General features: G+C 37.0%; 1 protein-coding gene across 6 annotated transcripts in view; it reads left to right on the top strand.

The window, feature by feature from the left end:
• CSNK1G3 (casein kinase 1 gamma 3) overlaps positions 1-16,721 on the top strand; it is a 65,872-nt gene extending 49,151 nt beyond the window's left edge. For 3 of the 6 annotated variants that reach the window (XM_068168963.1, XM_068168962.1, XM_068168961.1), the window contains 7 exons: positions 524-672; positions 2,564-2,653; positions 3,263-3,355; positions 9,573-9,679; positions 10,045-10,068; positions 14,840-14,932; positions 16,212-16,721. In XM_068168963.1, coding sequence (XP_068025064.1) covers positions 524-672; positions 2,564-2,653; positions 3,263-3,355; positions 9,573-9,679; positions 10,045-10,068; positions 14,840-14,897 — 521 coding nt within the window. In that variant the 3' untranslated portion in view covers positions 14,898-14,932; positions 16,212-16,721. The remainder of the gene's footprint in view (positions 1-523; positions 673-2,563; positions 2,654-3,262; positions 3,356-9,572; positions 9,680-10,044; positions 10,069-14,839; positions 14,933-16,211) is intronic. The other 3 variants (XM_068168964.1, XM_068168965.1, XM_068168966.1) reach the window with 3 other exon arrangements.
• Positions 16,722-20,014: the final 3,293 nt, after the last annotated feature.

Here is a 20,014-nt window from a genome sequence, read left to right as displayed (position 1 = left end):
GATGCTTGAAACATTCAGTGCTATTGCAGCCTTCCATAGTCTTGCTGCATTTATAACTCAACATAATCTGAGTGGGTTTTGTCAGGAAAGTTGTCCACTGTAGAACATAACATGTGGATCTTCTCTTAAAGGAAGGTTACATTCTGGTAATAGCTGTTCTTTTGAGGCATAGTCCACCCTGCATATTCACATGACCCCTTCTTTACCTTTCCTAAGGCTTTTATTTGTACAATTAATTGGAGAGAAAAAGTTGAGAGGCATTTCTCTCCTTGCTTTCTTGGTACACTGTGCATCAGGAATAGAAGGTTGAATGGAAGATCTTCACAGGTAATGCAAAGGGAAAGTTAGTGGGGGATGACTTCTTAGGGTATACTTGGAATCATTCTGGTAATTCACAGACTTATGGTGAACAACTGTTCATGTTTTCTGATGAGGTAGAACATGCTTTAAAATGCAATAAGTACTGTGTTTTGAGTGCCATTAAACCAGCTTTGGCAATTGTGTGCATTTCTTATTTATACAGAGGAAATGGCTACCTATCTGCGTTACGTAAGGAGGCTGGATTTTTTTGAAAAGCCAGACTATGACTACTTAAGAAAGCTCTTCACAGACTTACTTGATCGGAAAGGCTATACGTTTGATTATGAGTATGACTGGATTGGCAAACAGTTGGTGAGTACAATTAAGCCATTAATAGTACACTGAGGGTCTTGAGAGATTCAGATTAACACTGGCTGGAAACTGATCACACAACACACATGCATCTCATGGCTGCAATTGCAAACCCATTTTCAAATATTATCTTTTGGCTTGAGATGTTTACATATTGAGTGTTTTTTCAAACACATACTCCTTATATGACACTCCATCTCTGTTCAATCCAAAACAAGGTTTTGGGAATTCAGACTAGTTTTTAAGGTGGAAGAGGGGTTCAAAACTTTCAGATACATTGTCTTTATTGCACACATATTCCTACTTTGGGGGCTTGCTTTCTCCCAATATTTTTAAAATGTTAGAGCAATCATTTCTCTGCATCAGAAGTATACTTGAGATATTTATCAGTTCATTGTTGAGAAACTGTCTGTGCTTTATATGCATTGATTTAATGAGATATGATTTAGAATATCAGCTTACGTTACAGTTACAGAAAATACAGTGTAAATTCATTAAAGAAAAGAGCACATTCTCAAGATGTTAGGTGCTGGAAGGGATCTTGAGAGATCTAGTCCAACCCCCTGCCAGAGCTGGATCACCTATACCAGATCACACAGAAATACATCCAGGCAGGTTTGGAATATCTCCAGAGAAGGACACTCTACAACCCCCAAGGCCAGGCTGTTCTGGTGTTCTGTCATCCTCACAGTGAAAATTTTTTCCCTCATGTTTCCATGGAACTTCCTGTGCCTCAACTTCCAGCGATTGCCCCTTGTCCTGCCATTGGGCACCACTGAGTAGAGCCTAAGTACATCCTCTTGGCACTCACCTTTTACATACAAGCATAATGAGGTCACCCTTTAGTCTCCTCTTCTCCAACCTAAAGAGACCCAGCATACTCAGTGTCTCTTCGTAAGGATGATGTTTCACTCCCTTAATCATTTTTGTGGCTCTGCGCTAGTCTCTTTCAGGCCTTTCCCTGACCTTAGACTGAACACGGTGTTCCAGATGCAGCTTCAGCAGGGCAGAGAGTGGAGAGCTATTCTCAACCTACTAACCACACCCTTTCTGATACATCCCAGATTGGCATTGGCCTTTTTGGTCACATGAGCACATTGCTGGCTCATGGTCATCCTTCCATTCACCAGGACCCCCAGGTCCCTTTCCCCTTCACTGCTCTCCAACAGATCATTTCCCAGCCTCTACTGACCCATGGGGTTATTCTTTCCCAGGTGCAAGACTCTACATTTGCCCTGGTTAAATTCCATTAAATTTCTCCTTGCCCAGTGTTCCAGCCTGTCTAAATATCATTGAGTGGCAGCACAACCTTCTGGTGTGTCACCCACTCCACCCAGTTTTGTGTCATCAGCAAACTTGCTGACAGTGCACTCTGTTCCCTCATCCAAGTCACTGTTGAATATATTGATTAGTATTGGTACCAGTGCCAACCTCAATACCTCAAATTTTTCCTTCCTTCCTTTTTAATAAGTAGAGGGGTGATATTTGTAAGTTGGACAATTTTAGATTATACATTTTACCCTGAAGTGTCCTATATGAGTCTCTGAAAGAATTGCAGTATGTTTTGCTAAATCTCATTTCAGGATTTCGAATTTAGAAGTTAAGCCTTTCTTCAGTCTTTCATCAAAATACCTTAACTGCATCAGCCTAAAGTCTCAGAAAAAATAATGTCTGGTGGTATCAGAATTACTACTTCATTAAATTTTCAAAGTCTTGGTTTGCAATTTTTTTTCTCTTTTGTACTAGTAAATATCTAATGAAGCTTTTGCTTTAATTTGATGTTGAGTTATGGGAAACTATCTGATTTAAAGGTTATTGAAAACCAATAAATTTTGGTAAGACTTAGAAATGCATTTTTTTAACAGTTGCTACATATTGTTTGTATTTGTAGCCTACTCTTATGGGTTCAATACATTCAGACCCTGCACAGTCATCAAATAGAGAAGCATATCAGCATAAAGTGCAACAATCCAAAAATCAGGTAAACTGTCCATGTAGTATTACCAGAATTACTTTATCTTCTGTTTAGTGGTTTGTGCTTCATTGTTGCTTTTGTTAGAACTCCAAAATATAATTGGCTCCAGGTTTTCTTTGTTTAGTTTTGTTTGTTTGTTGTTAATATAAGTAGATCCTTGTTAGTGTAACTCTGTCCTAAAAGATTGCTTGTTTGTTACTATGATATACTGTAGCCTGTGTTTTTGTAGTTCTGTAGTTTTAATCACCATCTCTTCCCCGTGTGCTGTATCATCTGTTTGGGTTCTAACATAGCACTGTCACTTTTGTTTTAAAACCAGGTAATGAGCAAGGTGGTAGAAATGTTGGAATATAAATGTGTCCAGTTACCTAAGCTGTTATAGGCTTTATTGGTGGACTTTTGTTCCCAGCAGAATTTTGAATTTTAGCTGCTGCTTTATGAAACTGTGTGTGTAGGCATGCATAACTATACAGATAATACTGATGTGCAGTCTTTATAGGAATTGTGTGTATTGCTTCTGTGCTTTTAAAAACTAATATATAATAATTAATGCATGGTTTAAACTTTTAATATTTCTTCTTTTGCATGTATTCCTGATAAATTAAAAAATGAAAGTCAGCAGACCATAGGGCAGCTTGGGTCTCACAAGCCAATCCACATCATTTGAGGGCTCATCTAGCAGTTGACAGACATGGTGGCTCAGTACAGGTATTTCCTATCTCTTCACATGACTTAATCAGTCATTTTGCTTTGTATAATACTAGTTTTTCCTGCAGTGCATGGCATGATTCCTGTTTTCATATTAAATTCATTTTCCAAAAATGTTTAGAATATTCCTATTGTTCCCTACTTCACAACTGGCAAACTGAAATTGAGAGGTGCAGAAAAACATGGATCTTTTTGTATGTAGAATTTTTGCTAAAAACTTCCTACTGAAAGCCTAGAAAGAAAGAACTCTTTCTGAGGGAATGTACAGTTACATCAGTGCAGGCAACTGTTAGGCTTTTGATGTGTTATTTCAGTTATATTAGCAACTAAACCGCTGACGGAATACAGTGTTGTTCCAGTTGCAATTTTTGTTCCTGTTGCAGTTAAAAGTTCATAAAGGATGAGGCACAATGGAAAACTGTATACGCTGTTATGTAGTTTAAAAGTAATTTGTGTACTATAATAGCAAAAGCAATTTATTACTTAGCATAGCAAAAGCATAATGCTTAGACACATGCTATCACCCTCACTAGGTATGGTAGCACAGTGGAGCATAGTCTTGACTTGCAGATGGCAAGACACCAACACTTAGCGAGTGTCTTCAAGATGACAATATTGGTTGAAATTGGTTGCTGCACTGTGGTGTAGCTCTGGGTTAGTTAAATACCCTCTGCATCCTGTCACATAGGACCAGTATGTGCCAGGAGGCAGGCAAAGCATACCCTTAATGATGTAATGCAAAAGCACCGCTGCACTTCTGCTGTAACAGAAGGGTGGGCATCCTGGACCCATGAGGGTCATAACTTCATCCTCCCTCCTTTTCATCCCCAATGATCTTCTCCCCACCCAACATTGTCCTTTGTGGTTTCAGTGACATACAGCATGGGTAGAGATCTATTTTGCTGCTCACTTCCTCTAATCTTTAACTTTCAGTTATGCTTTAACATTCAGTTGCTACATTACATGGAGTTAAATAATAGTCTTGTTTAGCGGTCATGCACATGGAGTCATGTACAACGAAATCTTATTGACAGTATCACAGTATATTAAGGGGTCCAACCCCCTTGCCAAAGCAGGATCACTTAGGGTAGTCCACACAGGAATGCATCCAGATGGGTTTTGAAAGTCTCCAGAGAAAGAGACTTCAAAACCTCCCTGGGCAGCCTGTTCCAGTGCTCCATCACCCTCACTGTGAAGAAGTTTCTCCTCATGTTGAAATGAAATCTCCTGTGTTCCATTGGAAACAGACTACAGATCAAAGATGATTCTTCCCACCACAGACAGTTTTTCCATCACTAACACAGTTCCTTAAAAAAAATTCAAATACAAGTGTTAGGTAATGATTTTTGCTAAAATTTTACTTAGGTTGTTCAAACAATAGTTGATTAGAAGAATGTTCCCCAGGGCAGTACTTAAAGCTTATCAGTGGAAAAATGAATAGAAACCAAAATGTTTTCCTTTATTAGTTCATTTCATCTTCAAATAACTTGTTTTCCTGGTTTGCTCTTAATTTTACTTTCTGATACCTTGCTCTTTTGAGTATATTTAGAGGTGAGATGGTTGTGGTAACACTTAAGGAAATTGAAATGTAATGTAGAAGGATTCAAAACACCAGCTGCAAAGTCCATGTGATGTTTTCACCTTTCAGTCTGAAATGAAAACAGTTCAGCTTGGTAAAGAGTTATTAGGGTGGGGGGAAAGTTTGAGTGTTTTTTTTTTCTGTTGGTTTTTCTTTATTCTGCTGCATTTTTGATGCTGACAATTTAAGTTATATATGTTAGATTTGAAATTTTGTTTGGGGAAAGATTTGTCAATTGAGGAAACAATAAGAAGCCCAGGGTAAAGAAAACAGTGCTCTAGTCTCCCCAGTTTGATAACTGCATATTTTCTTTAAGTGCTTTGAAACTCAATATTTTCTAAATTTTACTGGTTTAGAACTACTGCCACATGTCACAAAAGAAAAGCTAGATTATAAATACGTCTGTGTATCAGGAAAAGTTCAAAAACTGTTTTGTGCTTCCCATTAACCAACATTGTAAACCTTTACCTGTAAATTGCAATGGTGCTCTCAGTAACATCAGTTTTAAAGGTAATTTTTATCTTTTGAGAACAGTGTAGTAATGTGGAATCAAAATAGGATTTGAAGTTCTATCTTCTAGTATTTGTTTCTTAATTGTTTTTTTTGTTAGAAAAACACCTGTTTAACTTGAAAAATTCCAGTTACTCAAACTTTTAGATTTTATCGCTATTTTGGCAATCGTAGTGCTCAAGGAATGTTTATTCCTTCTTGGGTAAAATATAACAATTGCAAGAGACTATATTCCAGCAATAATATCTCTTAAATATCCTTTTTTGGAGCAGGGAGAATATTTTTTCTAGAGAATACCAGTAGTATTCCTTTGTGTTATTATGCTCTTCTTACAAGTAAAAAGCCTGTAGTGTGACAGACAGTTTTGCTAGTTTGTATAACCTTATTAGTAACAAACTTTTATCTCCCAGCAATTAGTTCAGTCATTAATTCCTGTGTCTTTATCGCTGCTTGCTGCAGTTCCCAAAAATGTCAGTTGTACAGCACCTAATTGTTTCCTTCTCTGCTCAAACTGCAAATTGCTTATGTACTCACAAAGGCTGTACTAATCTGTTCATTACCTTTTTTTCATCACTTGCTAGCTGGTCTCCTTCCTCTTATCCTTTCTTTTTCTTTTGCATATCCTTTGAAAGAATATTAGATAAGAGTCCCCAGTAAAGTGCCATAGTCCTTAAAATGTGCTCAGCAACTGCTTGAAAAGTTAAATGTGTGAAGTAAATAGTTTTGAGCTGCAAGATGCAACTTTAAGAAGTGGAGAAAGCAGTGCATTAGAAGATACAAATAATTTCCTTAAGATTCTGTGAATTAAATATTCTTTTGTCTTAACTGTAAGATTTTTGATGATAAATAACAGCTTTCTGTAGTATCACTGAGTTTCTTAGTCATGAGAGCTGTCTCTATTTTTGAAGAATGACGACTTTGGATGCTGAGATTGGTAATGAAATGAAGGGTTCTTTTCTACATCTTTTTAAAATATTTATGATTTCCTATTACGATTATCAACAAGTAAAAGATTAGTAATCCAAAACAAAGCATGGGGCTGTTACAATGTATGGGGAATTTTTATTCAGGTTTACCTTCATCTTATCATACCTGTCCCTTATCAGGCTTCTAAAGGACCATATACCTAAGAAACAAATCTGTTCCACAATATGTGTCACTAAGTAGTCAGTCCAGTATTTTAAGTTTGCCATATGGTATAGAGAGTAGCAAGAAACACCCAGTGTGACTTGTGGGTCTTTGTGTTCTCTTCAAGTGCAAGTCCTAAAGAACTGATTAAATTTAAAGGAACTACATTTAAACCAGGATAAAATCTGTTACCAAATTTTTTGAAAGTGGTTTATATTTTCAGTTTAGCCCTTAATCTCCTACTTGTGTAGCTTAAGTTAATCTTCAACATTGCAACACTTCTAATTTGAAATGTAGTTAAAAATACTATTTTCATAAGCCTGTGACTGTTCATGGCAAAATGTTCAAGTACATTTTGTTATCAAAGTTTAGGCATAAAAACAATTTGAGTTTCAATGTGTTTTCACTATGACTGTATGCAAATCTATGAAGAATTTAACTGTGCCTCCCATTTTTCATCATGCTACTGAGAAAATCCAGTCCTATTCCAGGCTTAAGTAGATAAATGAAATGTTTCTCTTCACGCACTGTCAGCATTGTGTGTTAATTCTTTCTCATTTCCTAAAGTTGCAGCTTTTTTTTGTGTGTATAGTCTATGATGAATCTTTTTTGTTCCTTGTTAGTGGTACATCCTGGCCACAGAATTTGGTGTTCCACACCTTCAGTGTATATGCTGCCTTCCAAGTGACACATTCTTGGTTTATTTTGTTATAGTCCCCTATCTTCCTGACTGTGTTGTGTGGATTTTTGAGATTATTGGCATGTAGTCTGAGAGAAAACGAATGATTGGTCTCATTTAAGCCCATGTGCTCCATGATCAGGAGTGTACAAGTATTAACACTGCTTCATTTACTCTGCATTATCAGAACTGGCTTGATGGCCACACCCAGAGGGTGTCTGTCAATGGGTTCGTGATGAGTGGAGTCCTGTGATGAGTGGAGTCCCTCAGGGATCTGTACTGGGATTAATGCTGTTTAACATCTTCATTGGCGACATGGGCAGTGGCATTGAGTGCACCCTTAGTGGGTTTGCTGCCGACAGCAAGCTGTGTGGTGCAGCAGACATGCTGGAGGGAAAAGATGCCATCCAGAGGGACCTTGACAGGCTGGAGAGGTGGGCCCAAGCCAACTTCATGAGGTTCAATAAGACCAAATGCAATGTCCTGCATCTGGATTGGGACAATCCCAAGTATTGATATAGGCTGGGCAGTGACTGGCTTGAGAGCAGCCCTGAAGGAGAGGACTTGGGGGTGCTGGTGGATGAGAAGCTCAACAAGAGCAACCAATGTGCACTTGCAGCCTAGAAAGCCAATCATATCCTGGGCTGCATCAGGAGAAGCATAGCCAGCAGGTCAAGGGAGGTGATTCTTCCTTTCTACTCTGCTCTGGTGAGACCCCACCTGGAGTACTGTGTCTAGTTCTGCAGCCCCTATTACAGGAAGGATCTGGACATGCTGGACTGTGTCTAGAGAAGGGATGTTTTGTTGAAGATGCCTGACCCACCATCTTATGTCTTGTCAAACTGTACTTACTATTTCTGTCACTAAGTGTTTAATCCTGTTGCCTTCCCTGATATGAAACTAAGCTGAAGCCGCATGGTTGAAACTCTGCTGACTTCATCACAGAAATAAAGTCCAGTTCTCTGAATTCCTCCTGTTGCATTGACCAGAATTTAAGTAATTACGCTCTTCTATCTCATAAATCTTTCAGTTTTTTTATCAGGCTGCAAAGGGTTGGTGTGTTGGTTTTTTGGTTTGGTTTGGTTTTTTTTTGGCAGGGGTTTGAGGAAGAAAAATCAGCCTGATGTAGACACAGAAGAATGGCTTGAGTTCAGCAGACTTCTGAAGCTCTGTAGTTATAATAGGTATCAATGTAAACCTCAGGGCTATTAACTCTGGTTATAAATAGATGAAGCATCTGCTGCATTGAGAATTGGGAGGGTGAGGGGAGTAGTAACATTATGACGACTGACTTACCTTCCTTCCATTTTCGTCTACCTTAATCTCTGCTTTTCAGGCAACAACTGGGAAGAATCTTGCACTATGAATTACTGTGTGCTCATCTTCCTGCAGCTGATTGTTTTACAGATGTTTTCTGCAGACTCCTGTGTTTGTTACTTAGCCAGAATGACATGTTTGTGTAATGTTGCTTGGACAAGCATTTGTTACTACAATGTAGCTACTAGACCTCTTGATACTTGAATGGGTCAGTTTACACTATCAAATGCCCTGACCAGATGCCTGCTTGTCTGTATCCAGTTAACCATTTTCCTGGCAGATTCTGTGAGTTAAATTAGTGGGAGGCCTCTTGAATAACTCCATCTGTCATACAAGAAAACTGACAGGAATTGAAGAGAGACCCTATTGGATTCCATGTAGTTTAAAGTCAGAACAAATATTCCCGAGGAAACACATCTGTCTCAGTGGCTCAAGATTTTACAGAGGAATTTTTGAGTAAATTCATAATTAGTGGGAATAAAGATGAATCTTTACTTCTAAATTTTCTGTAATGGCAGTAAGTGTTATTTCACTCTTAAGAGTGGAAAAAACACCACTTGCGTTTTTATCTTAGTTTCTTGACTCTTCTGATGACTGTTCTTTGAAATAGAACTGATTCAGGCCACATAAAGAGGAAAATTCTACCACTTAAATACCCTAGAAAAGTGGAGATAGTATAAGATTGACCAAATGTGTATCAGGAAAGAAGTTAGTACCATCCCTTAAGGTGCTGAAGAGACATTGGGGGCATCAGCAAACCTGATCAAATTGCTTTGCTTAGTATGCCTACTTTGAATGGATCATGTCAATGTCAGTTCCACTATTACATGTAAGAAATATGGCAGGCACGCAGGAAGAAAACCTTGAAAAAGATAACTGTTAATGAAATAAGAAGTGTTTTTCACTTAACAAAAGTACTGATATTTTTAAGATATATTGTAATGCAGGAGCTGACAAATAGATGGCTGGCACTACCATAATTTCAGTTATTTTCATCATTTCAGGTAGTAAGCTCAACAAATGGAGAACTGAACACAGATGACCCAACTGCAGCCTGTTCAAATGCACCCATCACAGCTCCTGCAGAAGTAGAAGTAATGGATGAAACTAAGTATGTCCATCTTTTTGTGTTCTTTGGATTTTGTCTGCTCAGCTACTTAGATATTTTTGTTGGGTATTTATTAAAACATTGCTGTCTAAAGTGAATAGGTACTGGTGAGGGGCAAAACTATAGTCCTATACTTAATTTTGGCTTTAAATCATGTACTTTCTATAGCTTGTGCTTTTTAGGCTAAGCCCTCAATAACACATTTCTGTACTAGATAAGTGTGTGCATGTTTTGTATTTCAACTAGTTTGGAAATATTTCTTTTAAGATAGTCTGCTGATTACCAGAAGTTACATATGAAAGATGTGAAATTCTTCCTCTATGTGGTATTCTGATTCTCTCTTTTCCCTTTACTCTTTTTCTGTATAGCTGCCAGAAAGTGTTGAACATGTGGTGAGTTCTACAACACAAGCAGGCAGAAGTTGCCCTAGAGGCTGTATTTTTGTTGCTTCATTTAAAACCAATTTCAGAGAAGTTTAAAGTAACAAGTCTGTTTGGAAATCACAAAACATGTTTTAATCTTGTGAAACAATTAAGTGTTTTTACAAACAGCCACCTCAAGAGCTGTTCTTCCTGCTTCAAATCTTGCTTACTTTTAAGTTGTGCAGTCTGTGATATGCTTTATTCCTTTTTAGTGGGTAGTAGAATATATTTTCTTACTTGCTGTCCTCTTTTACACTGGGCAAACATTCTCTTCAGATGTTGTAGCATTCAGCTAGTACTTTATCAGCTAGAAATTAGCTGATTTATATGAACAAGTAATAAAACACTAGCAGATGTTTGAACTTCACCTGTTATCTCTATAAACATAGTATGTATAAGAGCAGTGGTCTTGGACAACCTGCTAACTAATTATTAAAATGTAACTTTGGGATTCTTTAAAGTTACTATGCCATGAAAGGGAAAAATACTAAGGCCTCTTAACATGGGTTGGATAATATATCTACACATATTTGAGTAATAAACAAAGACTTGTAAAATAATACAGAAAAATATCTATGATAGCTAAAGACAGTGTACCTTTCAAAAAGTTTTCTATATTAATTTTGGTTAGAGTAGGTTTTTACAAGGATATGGATTTAGTTTGCCATAAAATAGGGGCACTCAGGTGTGAAGAGTACATTAGTAGCAGAAAAATCTAGTAATCATTTCTTCATAGCAATAAGGGCCCGTTTTCTAACTTTTATACAAGGGGAAATTTCTCAAAGTACAAATTTTTTCTCTGAGTGATTGCTCTGCAGGTTCTGCTTTTGGTGTGTGAGATATATGTGCATGTGTAGTTAAAGTTGGTGAGTGGAGGTGTCTGTTTTGTCACGTGTATTAATTTTCCCTGAGCACTGAGAAAACCAACTCTTTGTTTGCCATCTTTGCAGAATACTGTTTTATTTTTTCTGTTGATAATTCAGTTTTCTTTTAAATCAAAAAGATCTCAAAGAGCAAGGATATTTATAAGCTGCACATAGAGAAATTCCCTATACCCTCCCTTTGCATAAGTGTAGTGATAACCTTCCCAATATGCAGTTTACATACACACAGGAAAAGATTATATTTCTAGAGTTTTAAGGAGTGTTTAACCTGATTAAATCTATGGCTAGTTATCTGCAGAAAGTAAGAGAAATCTCGGAAGTCAAGATGCTGTAGCTGCTTTAAAAATGTGGAAGTTCAGTGCTGATGTTTAACCCCAGCCAGCTACTGAGCACCTGCAGGCACTTGATTACTTCTTCCCTCTCCCTTTTGGATGGGGGAAAGAATTAGTGGAAAAAGGTGAAACTCATGAGATAAGAACATTTGCATAACTAAAATGAAGTATAATAATGACAGTAAAATATAGCAGTAATAATAATAATTGTGTTGAGAAGGAATACACCAAAAAGAGAAATAAAACCCAAGAAAAGGCAAGTGATACACAATGCAGTTACTCACCACCTGCTGACCAATGATTGAGCATTGATCTGCCCCTCCCCGCCAGTCAGCTCCCTCCAGTGATATGGAGTATCCCTTTTGCAGGTTACTTGTCCTGGCCCTGCTGCTTTGCAGCTTCTTGTACATTTGCTTGCTTGCAGAGCATGGGAAACTGAAAAGACTTTAACTCAGATGTGTGTGTGTGTGTATATATAAAAAACACACTGGAACATCAGTGTGTTATCAAGGCTATTCTCACACTAAACCCAAATCTCCATACCAGTTAATGGGAATAAAATTAACTCTGCCTCAGTTGAAGCCAGGACATTAATTTCTTCTGGTAGCATACTGTACATCAGTTATTTCTATCCTTGATCATTTTAGCCTATGTTTCACTGGTGTTGTTGCAGACATACTATCTAGTCTAAATGCCCTATTCTTGAATCTTTTTTTAATATAAAACACACAAATTAGTTTCCTATCAGTGTCTGTTTAAACTGTGCTTTATTCATTCACTATTTTGGGGGGCTAGAAATTGGTTTGTTGCAGTGAGCACTAAAGCAATGCACGCATGCACACTCCTCTCCCCATCCCCTCCCCAGAATAGCCACAGACATCAATGTATGTTTTATGTTTTAATATGACAGTTACAAGCCTAATCAAAGGTATTTTGAGACATTTAAACACCCATTTATAGATTTTACACTGCTGAAATGCAAGTATTGGGATCATTCATGTCTGTGATGCAGATATTTTTGTTTTTAAGGAGACTCTCTTTGTACCTCTTAATTTTTTCTCCACATGAAAATATCAACAAATTTAACCTCTTCTGCTGATACCTTCTGTTTGTAGCATTTCCTTATCTGAGGAGCCAAAATTAAATATTTTTTGAAAAATTGCATTTTTTTCTCCAAATGTTTTCATTGGTTTGGAAGCTGAAAGTAATTGTCTTTGTTTAAAAGAGCTGAAGAAAGGGTGTCCTTTGAACACAAATTTTTTTAGATGACTATTAGATCTTCTGTTGCTATTTCAGTAAGATGCTGTAAATTGGAAAGAATAAGGACTTTTTTTACAGTAAGCATTTTATTGTTTTGTGGCATTTATCCAACACTTTAATTTTTTATATGTTTATGTACTTTCATGCAGTATGTGTTCTAAATCTGAGGCCTTGTCATCTCATCCAGCCAGGTTTTAAACACTTCCAGGGATGAGGTGTCCACAACATCTCTGGGCATCCTGGTCCAGTTCCTCACCACCCTTACAGTAAAATACTTCTTGCTGGTATCCAATCTAAATCTACCCTGTTCTAGTTTAAAACCATTGCTCCTTGTTCTGTCACCACATGCCCTTAAAAACAGTCCCTCTTCAGCTTTCCTGGAAAGCCCCCTTCATTTACTTGAAGGCTACTATAATATTTCCCTGAAGCCTTCTCATCTTGAAGCTGAACACATTCAGCGCCCTCAGGTGGCTCACTTTTTGGAGAGGTCTCTAGCCCTATGATCATCTTTATGGCCATCCTCTAGACCCTTTTCAACACATCTATGTCCTTCTTGTGCTGGGGGTTCCAGAGCTGGACACACCACTCTAGGTGGGATCTCATAAGAGCAAAGTAGAGGGGAAGAATCATCCGATTTTATCTGCTAGCCACTCATCTCTTGATGAAGCCTGGGATACAGTTGGCCTTTTGGGCTGCCAGCACACATTGCTGGGTCATGTTAAGAGCCTTTTCCACCAGAATCCACAAGCCCTTCTCTGAAGGGCTGCTCTTGGTCCACTGATCAGCCAGCCTGTTTGTGCTTGCCACAGCGCAGGTGTGGGACCTTGCCCTGGGCCTGGGTGTATTTCATGAGATTGGCATGGGCCCACCTGTCTAGGCTGTCAGGGTCCCTCTGGATGACATCCATTCCCTCCAGCATGTTGACTGCACCACACAACTTGGTGGTGTTGGCAAACTTGCTGAGGGTGCACTCGATCCTACTGTCCATGTCACCCACAAAGAGATTAAACAGCTGGCTTCAAGCAATAGAATATACATTCATGGAAAAATTTGACAGGTCTGGCATTTTTAGGCTGATAAGTATAAATTGCAATTAGATTCAAAGCTAGTACTGTGGTTTACAATACTCTATGGAATTTACATTTCTTTACCACTTTCTTGGTATATATTAGTAAGTTATTTATTTTCCCCACACCAAACAAGTCTTCAGCATTTAGTAAAATCCTGTGAACTAGAATACAGATGAATAATTAAAAAACAATTAAACCCACCAAAGAAAGTTAATAGAAGCTATATTATTTGTAACAGAATTATGCAAACTTCAGAAGAGTAGGAGATTTAAAAAAGCAGTAGTTTATACTGGTTAAAGATAGAACTCTTCAGTTCCTCTCTGCATGAGACCCTTTTTCTCTGGTTAACAGAGAAGCAGTAAACAGATTATGGAGAAGGAATAAAGAACTATATGAGATTATGATTTGCAGCGAGGATGGGTTAACATTTTCTGGGAAGAAAAGCAAGATAACCTTAAAGTGCCTTTGATTTACACAGAAGATCTAAGCAGTCCTAAACATTTAGGAAGTGTGATCTGATGTTCCTTCAGACATGTTTCGTATCATAAGCTTATTTAAAAAGTAGTTAAACAGTGAAGAGTGAAAATTCTAATTTGTGGTTTTTTTAAGAACATAAATTGTCTGCCACGCTTTCATCTTCTTACAGTTAATTATGTAACCTGTGTTCTATATATACCTAAATTATGAATTGAAACAGGTTTGGGGTTTTTTTTTTTTCTGTAAGCTTTCTTTGAAGCCTCTTAATCTGAAGTGTGTACAAAAGTGATTTGCCATAGCAGTCCAGAGTAGGATTTCTTCACAGGACAATCCACATTGGAAAATGCATTGCTTTGATGTGACATTTGCTATTCATACATATATAAAATATTTGGTAGAAGATTGGGATGAAAGAAAGATTAAACTAAACTGAACACTGTATATCTGCATATAAATTCAAAGCTTAAGTAATCACAGGCATTAGTGATTGTAAACAGATGCTAAAAAGGGATTAGGGCATATAGGGGAATTTTAATTGCAGTTGGTATCTGCTAGTATTCAAAAATAATTGTCTCTTTTAGAAGTACTTTGAAGTCAATAAATGCAGTATGATATTTTGGCTAGCTGTAAAAAATGCTTATATATGTAGTTTTCCCTACTGAATTTTAATTTTGGACTTCTTCTCCATCAATAACCAATGTGTTTTTTCTGCTGAAAGTTATGTAATTCTCAGAGCAGCTCTGGTCTGCCTCTGCCCACTGCTACTTTTTCAGTGACTGAACTACAGGGTGCCCTTGGATATTTTGAGAAGGTAACTTCTGTCTCCCCTTACTTTGGATGTTGTTCTCACTCCCTCTAGAACCTTAGTTTTTTAGACCCTTCTTCTCCCTGGTTTTCAAATGTTTTCCCCATTTCCCATATTCCAAACTCAATTGGCAGGATTATTTTTAAATTTTAGTGACAAAATACTTGGTGAACTTAAACTTAATGATGGGCTATTAATGCAGTACATTTATATTTTCATTTTTGTTGTTCATCGTAGTTCTAAGACTCTTCAGTATGTAGCACTGCAAGTGATGATGACTGCAGAACTTTGTGGGGCAACCTCTGTTAGGTTAGACAGGTTGCATGTTCAGTTTTGGTTAAAAATTGTGAATACTTCACTACTGGAAGCTTTATTTTTAAAAGTAGTGGTCAGGAGTTGGGAGTTGCTTAAAGTAAGGGTAACATCACATGCAAATGAAGGGTTTTCTTTGTGTATTTTTATTGCTTCCTGAATTTATGCAGTTCTTTGTTATCTGTTTCTAACTCACTCCAATAGTTTTCTCCTTTTCCCTCTTTTTTTTTTTTTTTTTTTTTTTTTTGTTTGGTTTGCTTGGTTTTTTTTCTTTGTTACTCTCAGATTTCTAATATTTCCAAAGTGAAATTCATTGTTTGTCAATTTTACTTTCCTTCATGTAGAATGCAATAAAACAGAAGAGTGAACATCAGCATGCATCAATATACTTACTGCTGTGTGTTTTTCGTAGTGGTATCATCACAGCACTGAATCAAAATCTTAATTATATTATTAATGAACATTTTCTTATAAAATTTTTGGGGGAGCAGCCTGGGAGAAGGCTTTTTCAATTTCTGCTTGACAGGAAGCTCAAATTGTTTCCTTGTACTGGCAACAGCAGGGTTTTAAGTACACAGTTCAGGTGACACAATCTTAAGCCCATGCTTCTATTTTGTATATAAGTTAACGTGAAAGAGTATTCAGCTACAATGGAACATTGCTAATTCTTACAAACACGTTGTCAGCCTATGATGCCTATGCTTTTGATACCCTCACACAATACTCTAAGCTTAATAGCCATTTTTATTATAACTTTTCATTTGATAATTTTTTTGCAAAAAAAAAGTGAAATGTTTCAAAACTATACTAGTAAAATTTTTGACTAATAAATCAGTCAGAAGCAGTAGAGCTTAATGCGTTCCTTGTGGTGTTGGCTGTACCTGAACCACATTCTTCAAGCGTAACAAATGCAGTAAACAGTTTAGCTTGCAGTTCCTTTTTATATCATACCTAATTCATGTCACACCTGCAGGTGCTGCTGTTTTTTCAAGCGAAGGAAAAAGAAAACCATTCAGCGCCACAAATGACTAGAACCATGCTGAACGTGGGAAACTGCCGTTTGTTCAACTGCTGTCTTGTGATCTTAAGAAAACCCAAGACCTCTGTAATCACCACAAGTTTTCCACGGACTGTTGTGGAAACAATGCTTTGATTTTGGTTCTCCTGAATCCATCATTTCTTTAAATCATCGATTCTGAAAGCTTTAAGGTTTTGTCAAATATGAGTCCTCTTTGACTGTCAACAACTGGACCAATGAAATGGTACAAATGGACATCATCTTCAGCAAAACCAAACCTGTGAAGTCATTCTCCTGTCATAAAGAAATGCTGGCAGTATCAGCTGAAGACAGGTGTCATAAAACTGTTGAATTGGTAGCAGCTTATCAACAGCAGTTTTCTTCAAAAAATGTGGAAGAAAATCACAGATGCACAACCAGATAGAAAAATAATAAACTCTTAAGATTTTTTTTTTGACACCTACATTGTTTTATCTTTTTTGTTTTCTTTTGTCCCACTATTACTGGTGATCCTATAATCAAAGTATGTCAGCATTAAACCTGCCTAGAGATACTGAGGAGGTTGATTTAACTCTTGACAGTTGTCTAAATGGCAGCTGTTCTAATGAACAGAAAGTATTTCCAGTAGCCTCTAGGTTTGAAAATCTAGTTTTGTTATGCCTACAATGAAATTACAGTACAGTAGAGATGACAAGAGTGTGTGTACAAAGAATGCAGAATTTTGTATAATTTACTTCAGTAATTATAGTGAGATTTAAATACCTTCAATGAAGATCTCAGAAGAATTATAAAAGAAGACATAAATGTGAATCTGGTTAAAGTGGAGTCGATAATAAAACGTTTGTGCTCACTAAGGTAATTGATGACTGACTATTTTTAACTTGAAAATATGGATGTGCCATATAATGTTGGGGATCTATCTGAGAATTCTTTTAAATTTAGAAAACAAATGCAATGAAAGCAAGTTTGGTGTCTTCCTTCTCTGCGTACTAGCCTGTGGCACCCAAAATTTCCTGAGATTTTAAAATTTTCTTGGAAATTACTTGTCTTTCAGTGTAGTGTCACTGCTATAGTAGTAGAATGGCAAAGAGGTGTCAGGGACAAGGCAGCCTATTTGATATTTTCTTCAGAAAATATGCTTCTTTTAAAGCCATAACAGCAGAGGGGTTTGTCATGTTTACCTGCCAGTTATTTAAAATGTGTGAGAAATGGAAATGACTAGACAGATTTAATGACCCCAACTCGGATTGTTTCTTTTGCAGTTCTTCTAGAGCTAATTAGTTTTTTTTTTCTACCCATACATGCCTTTTGGCATACTTATTTATTTTTAGCCTGTTCTGTGGTAGCCTTTAAAATATGTGCTGAAAGAAATGCACACCTTTGAATTCATTATTACAAGAATTTTAATTGTATTTTGTAATTTATTTTACCTCTACAGCCAAATGTGTGTTTTGTTTTGTTTTCTTTTATGTGCTTGTATGTATACTTTGATCTTTGTCATTATTACTCTTCATGATCTGAAACTTTTGTTTTTAAAAGACCAGGATTTGGCCTACGAAAACCTGCTGTGTAACAGGTTGTATATTTCTGCTCCCCGTTTGTTACGGATTATCTCAAACTTGTGTAGTTACTTCTTTTGTTTTTCATTTGAGCTATGAAGTTCAGTTACTTGACCATTCTTATATGGAAACACATCCTTCTTTGTAGTACTTGACTAAATTTGCTGCTTTGTAAGATTTGTACATAAGTGTGGTATGTGTATTTCTCACACACCTGAGATTAGTTTTATTCTCAGAGGATTTTGACCTGTACAGTGTTTGTATGATCTGAACTCCATACACATAAGGAAATGTGTATATTATGAACTTAAAATATAAAAGCTGTTTGTTTGCTGAAATGACCACTATTTAAGCACTTGCTTTTCATCAAGATTTTTTTTTAAAGTGTTTGATCTTACTGCTGAAGAAGGCTTTCTTCTAGTAAAACAGTGGTCAGTACTAATGCAAGTGTGTTCCAATTATGCCAATATTTCCACTTACCAGTAAACATTGGCTGGATGTCTAAAAATGAAATGCAGCCCTGTTTAAATGTAAAACAAACAAATAAAGATAGTTTTTTAAAATCTGCCTTTCTTCCCCCTTTCCTACAGTTTCAGATGAAATAATGAAAGCTTTTATTTCATGAATTGCTGGGCAGTTTTAATCATTTTTGGACAGCAAGGAATTTGAATGTGTTACTGAAAATACTACCTCCCCAATGCAGTCATAGTTATGTTCTTGTAGCTACCAGCTGTTACTTCTACATGCTTTAATATGCCTAATGATAAGGAATGGAGTGAAAGAACTTCAATGTATGTGTTTTCAACTAAGAAATCTACTCAGGATCTGCGTGGATTAAAGTCCGTGCTGTATGTGCCACATAGAATAAAAGTCATTGCAGATTCTGTGACATCTTCAATCAATGTATCCTTAATTTTGCCAAGTAGATATGTAGAAAAGGATGACTTACAATTAGTTCTTCTGCCACAACGTTTTTGTTCGGTAGAGATGATTGTTCCTAGCTCTAGAGCATTTGATGTGATATTGTAAATGGCATATTTACTTGAGAACAAAATAGGCAAAAATTTTTGCTAGACTTCTAGTTCAGATTCCTAGCATTTTTGCCTTCATAAGTAGATACTTGAATTTATTCGTTTGTGCTCTGACATATCTACAGAGAAAAAAAATCTTGCTTTGTGTTTTCATTTTACTAAAACTAAAGGTTTCACCAGAACTTCTTGTAAGATCTGGAATTTAACACCTGACTGGTTAATAATACACCCCTATCTATTTTTTTCAGTAACAGTAGCTTTTTTGAGGCATATTTCACAAATGAAGTTGCAGAATTAGTTATAGGAGAACTCAGCCCTCCTGTACAGCTTCACTGATTGTCTCACTGAATTAAATAGTATATTTCCTGAGGATATTACTTAGGAAAATAGTTTATGACCTTTGGAAGGAGGCTCAGACCAGTCAGGAGGACTAAAAGGATGTGGTGAGGTTAGGCAGGGAGAAAATTAGTAGGACCAAAGCCCACTTTAATTTAGCTAATTTCATAAAAGACAATAAAAAGTATTTCTGTGAGTACATTAACAACAAAAGGAGGGCTATAGAGAATATCCTTTATCAGATGTGGAGGGAAATACAATGGACAAGGATGAGGAAAAGTTTGAGGTACCGAATGCTTTCTTTGCCCTTAAGTCTTTAACAGTAAGACCAGTTGTTCTTGCACCTAGCACATTGAACTGGAGGATTAAGACAAAGAGCAGAATGAAGCACCCATAATCTGAAGGGTAATGAATGATGACTTGCTAGACTGCTTTGATGCACACAGGTTTGTGGTACTGAGTGAAATCCACCCAAGTGTACACAGGAAGCTGTTGGAAGTGCTCACCAATCCACTTTCCATCATTTACCAGCAATTCTTGGCTAACCTAAAGATGTCCTAGTTGACTGGAGGTTAGCAAATGTAACACCCAAGATCTGGAAAGGAGGATCTGAGTAACTACAGGCCTGTCAGTCTGACCTCAGTGCCAGGGAAGGTTATGTGGCATGTTAGGGACAACTAGGTGATCAGACTTAGTTCAGCATGGGAACCATGCAATTAGTCATGAGTCTGTTGTTCCTGCTCTTTGGCTGTAAAGACGGACAACTGGAAAGGGTTTCTTATTGAGACCAGTTTATTCCCAGCAGTCTAACACTCTACTAACTAGGTACCTA

The sequence above is a fragment of the Melanerpes formicivorus genome, unplaced genomic scaffold (assembly GCF_026170545.1).
Source record: "Melanerpes formicivorus ecotype bairdi unplaced genomic scaffold, bMelFor1.0.p_v2 SCAF_161, whole genome shotgun sequence".
In the NCBI taxonomy this organism is placed as follows: Eukaryota; Metazoa; Chordata; class Aves; order Piciformes; family Picidae; genus Melanerpes; species Melanerpes formicivorus.
Note: the sequence above shows the minus strand (reverse complement) of the source record. Positions and strands in the feature narration are given on the sequence as shown.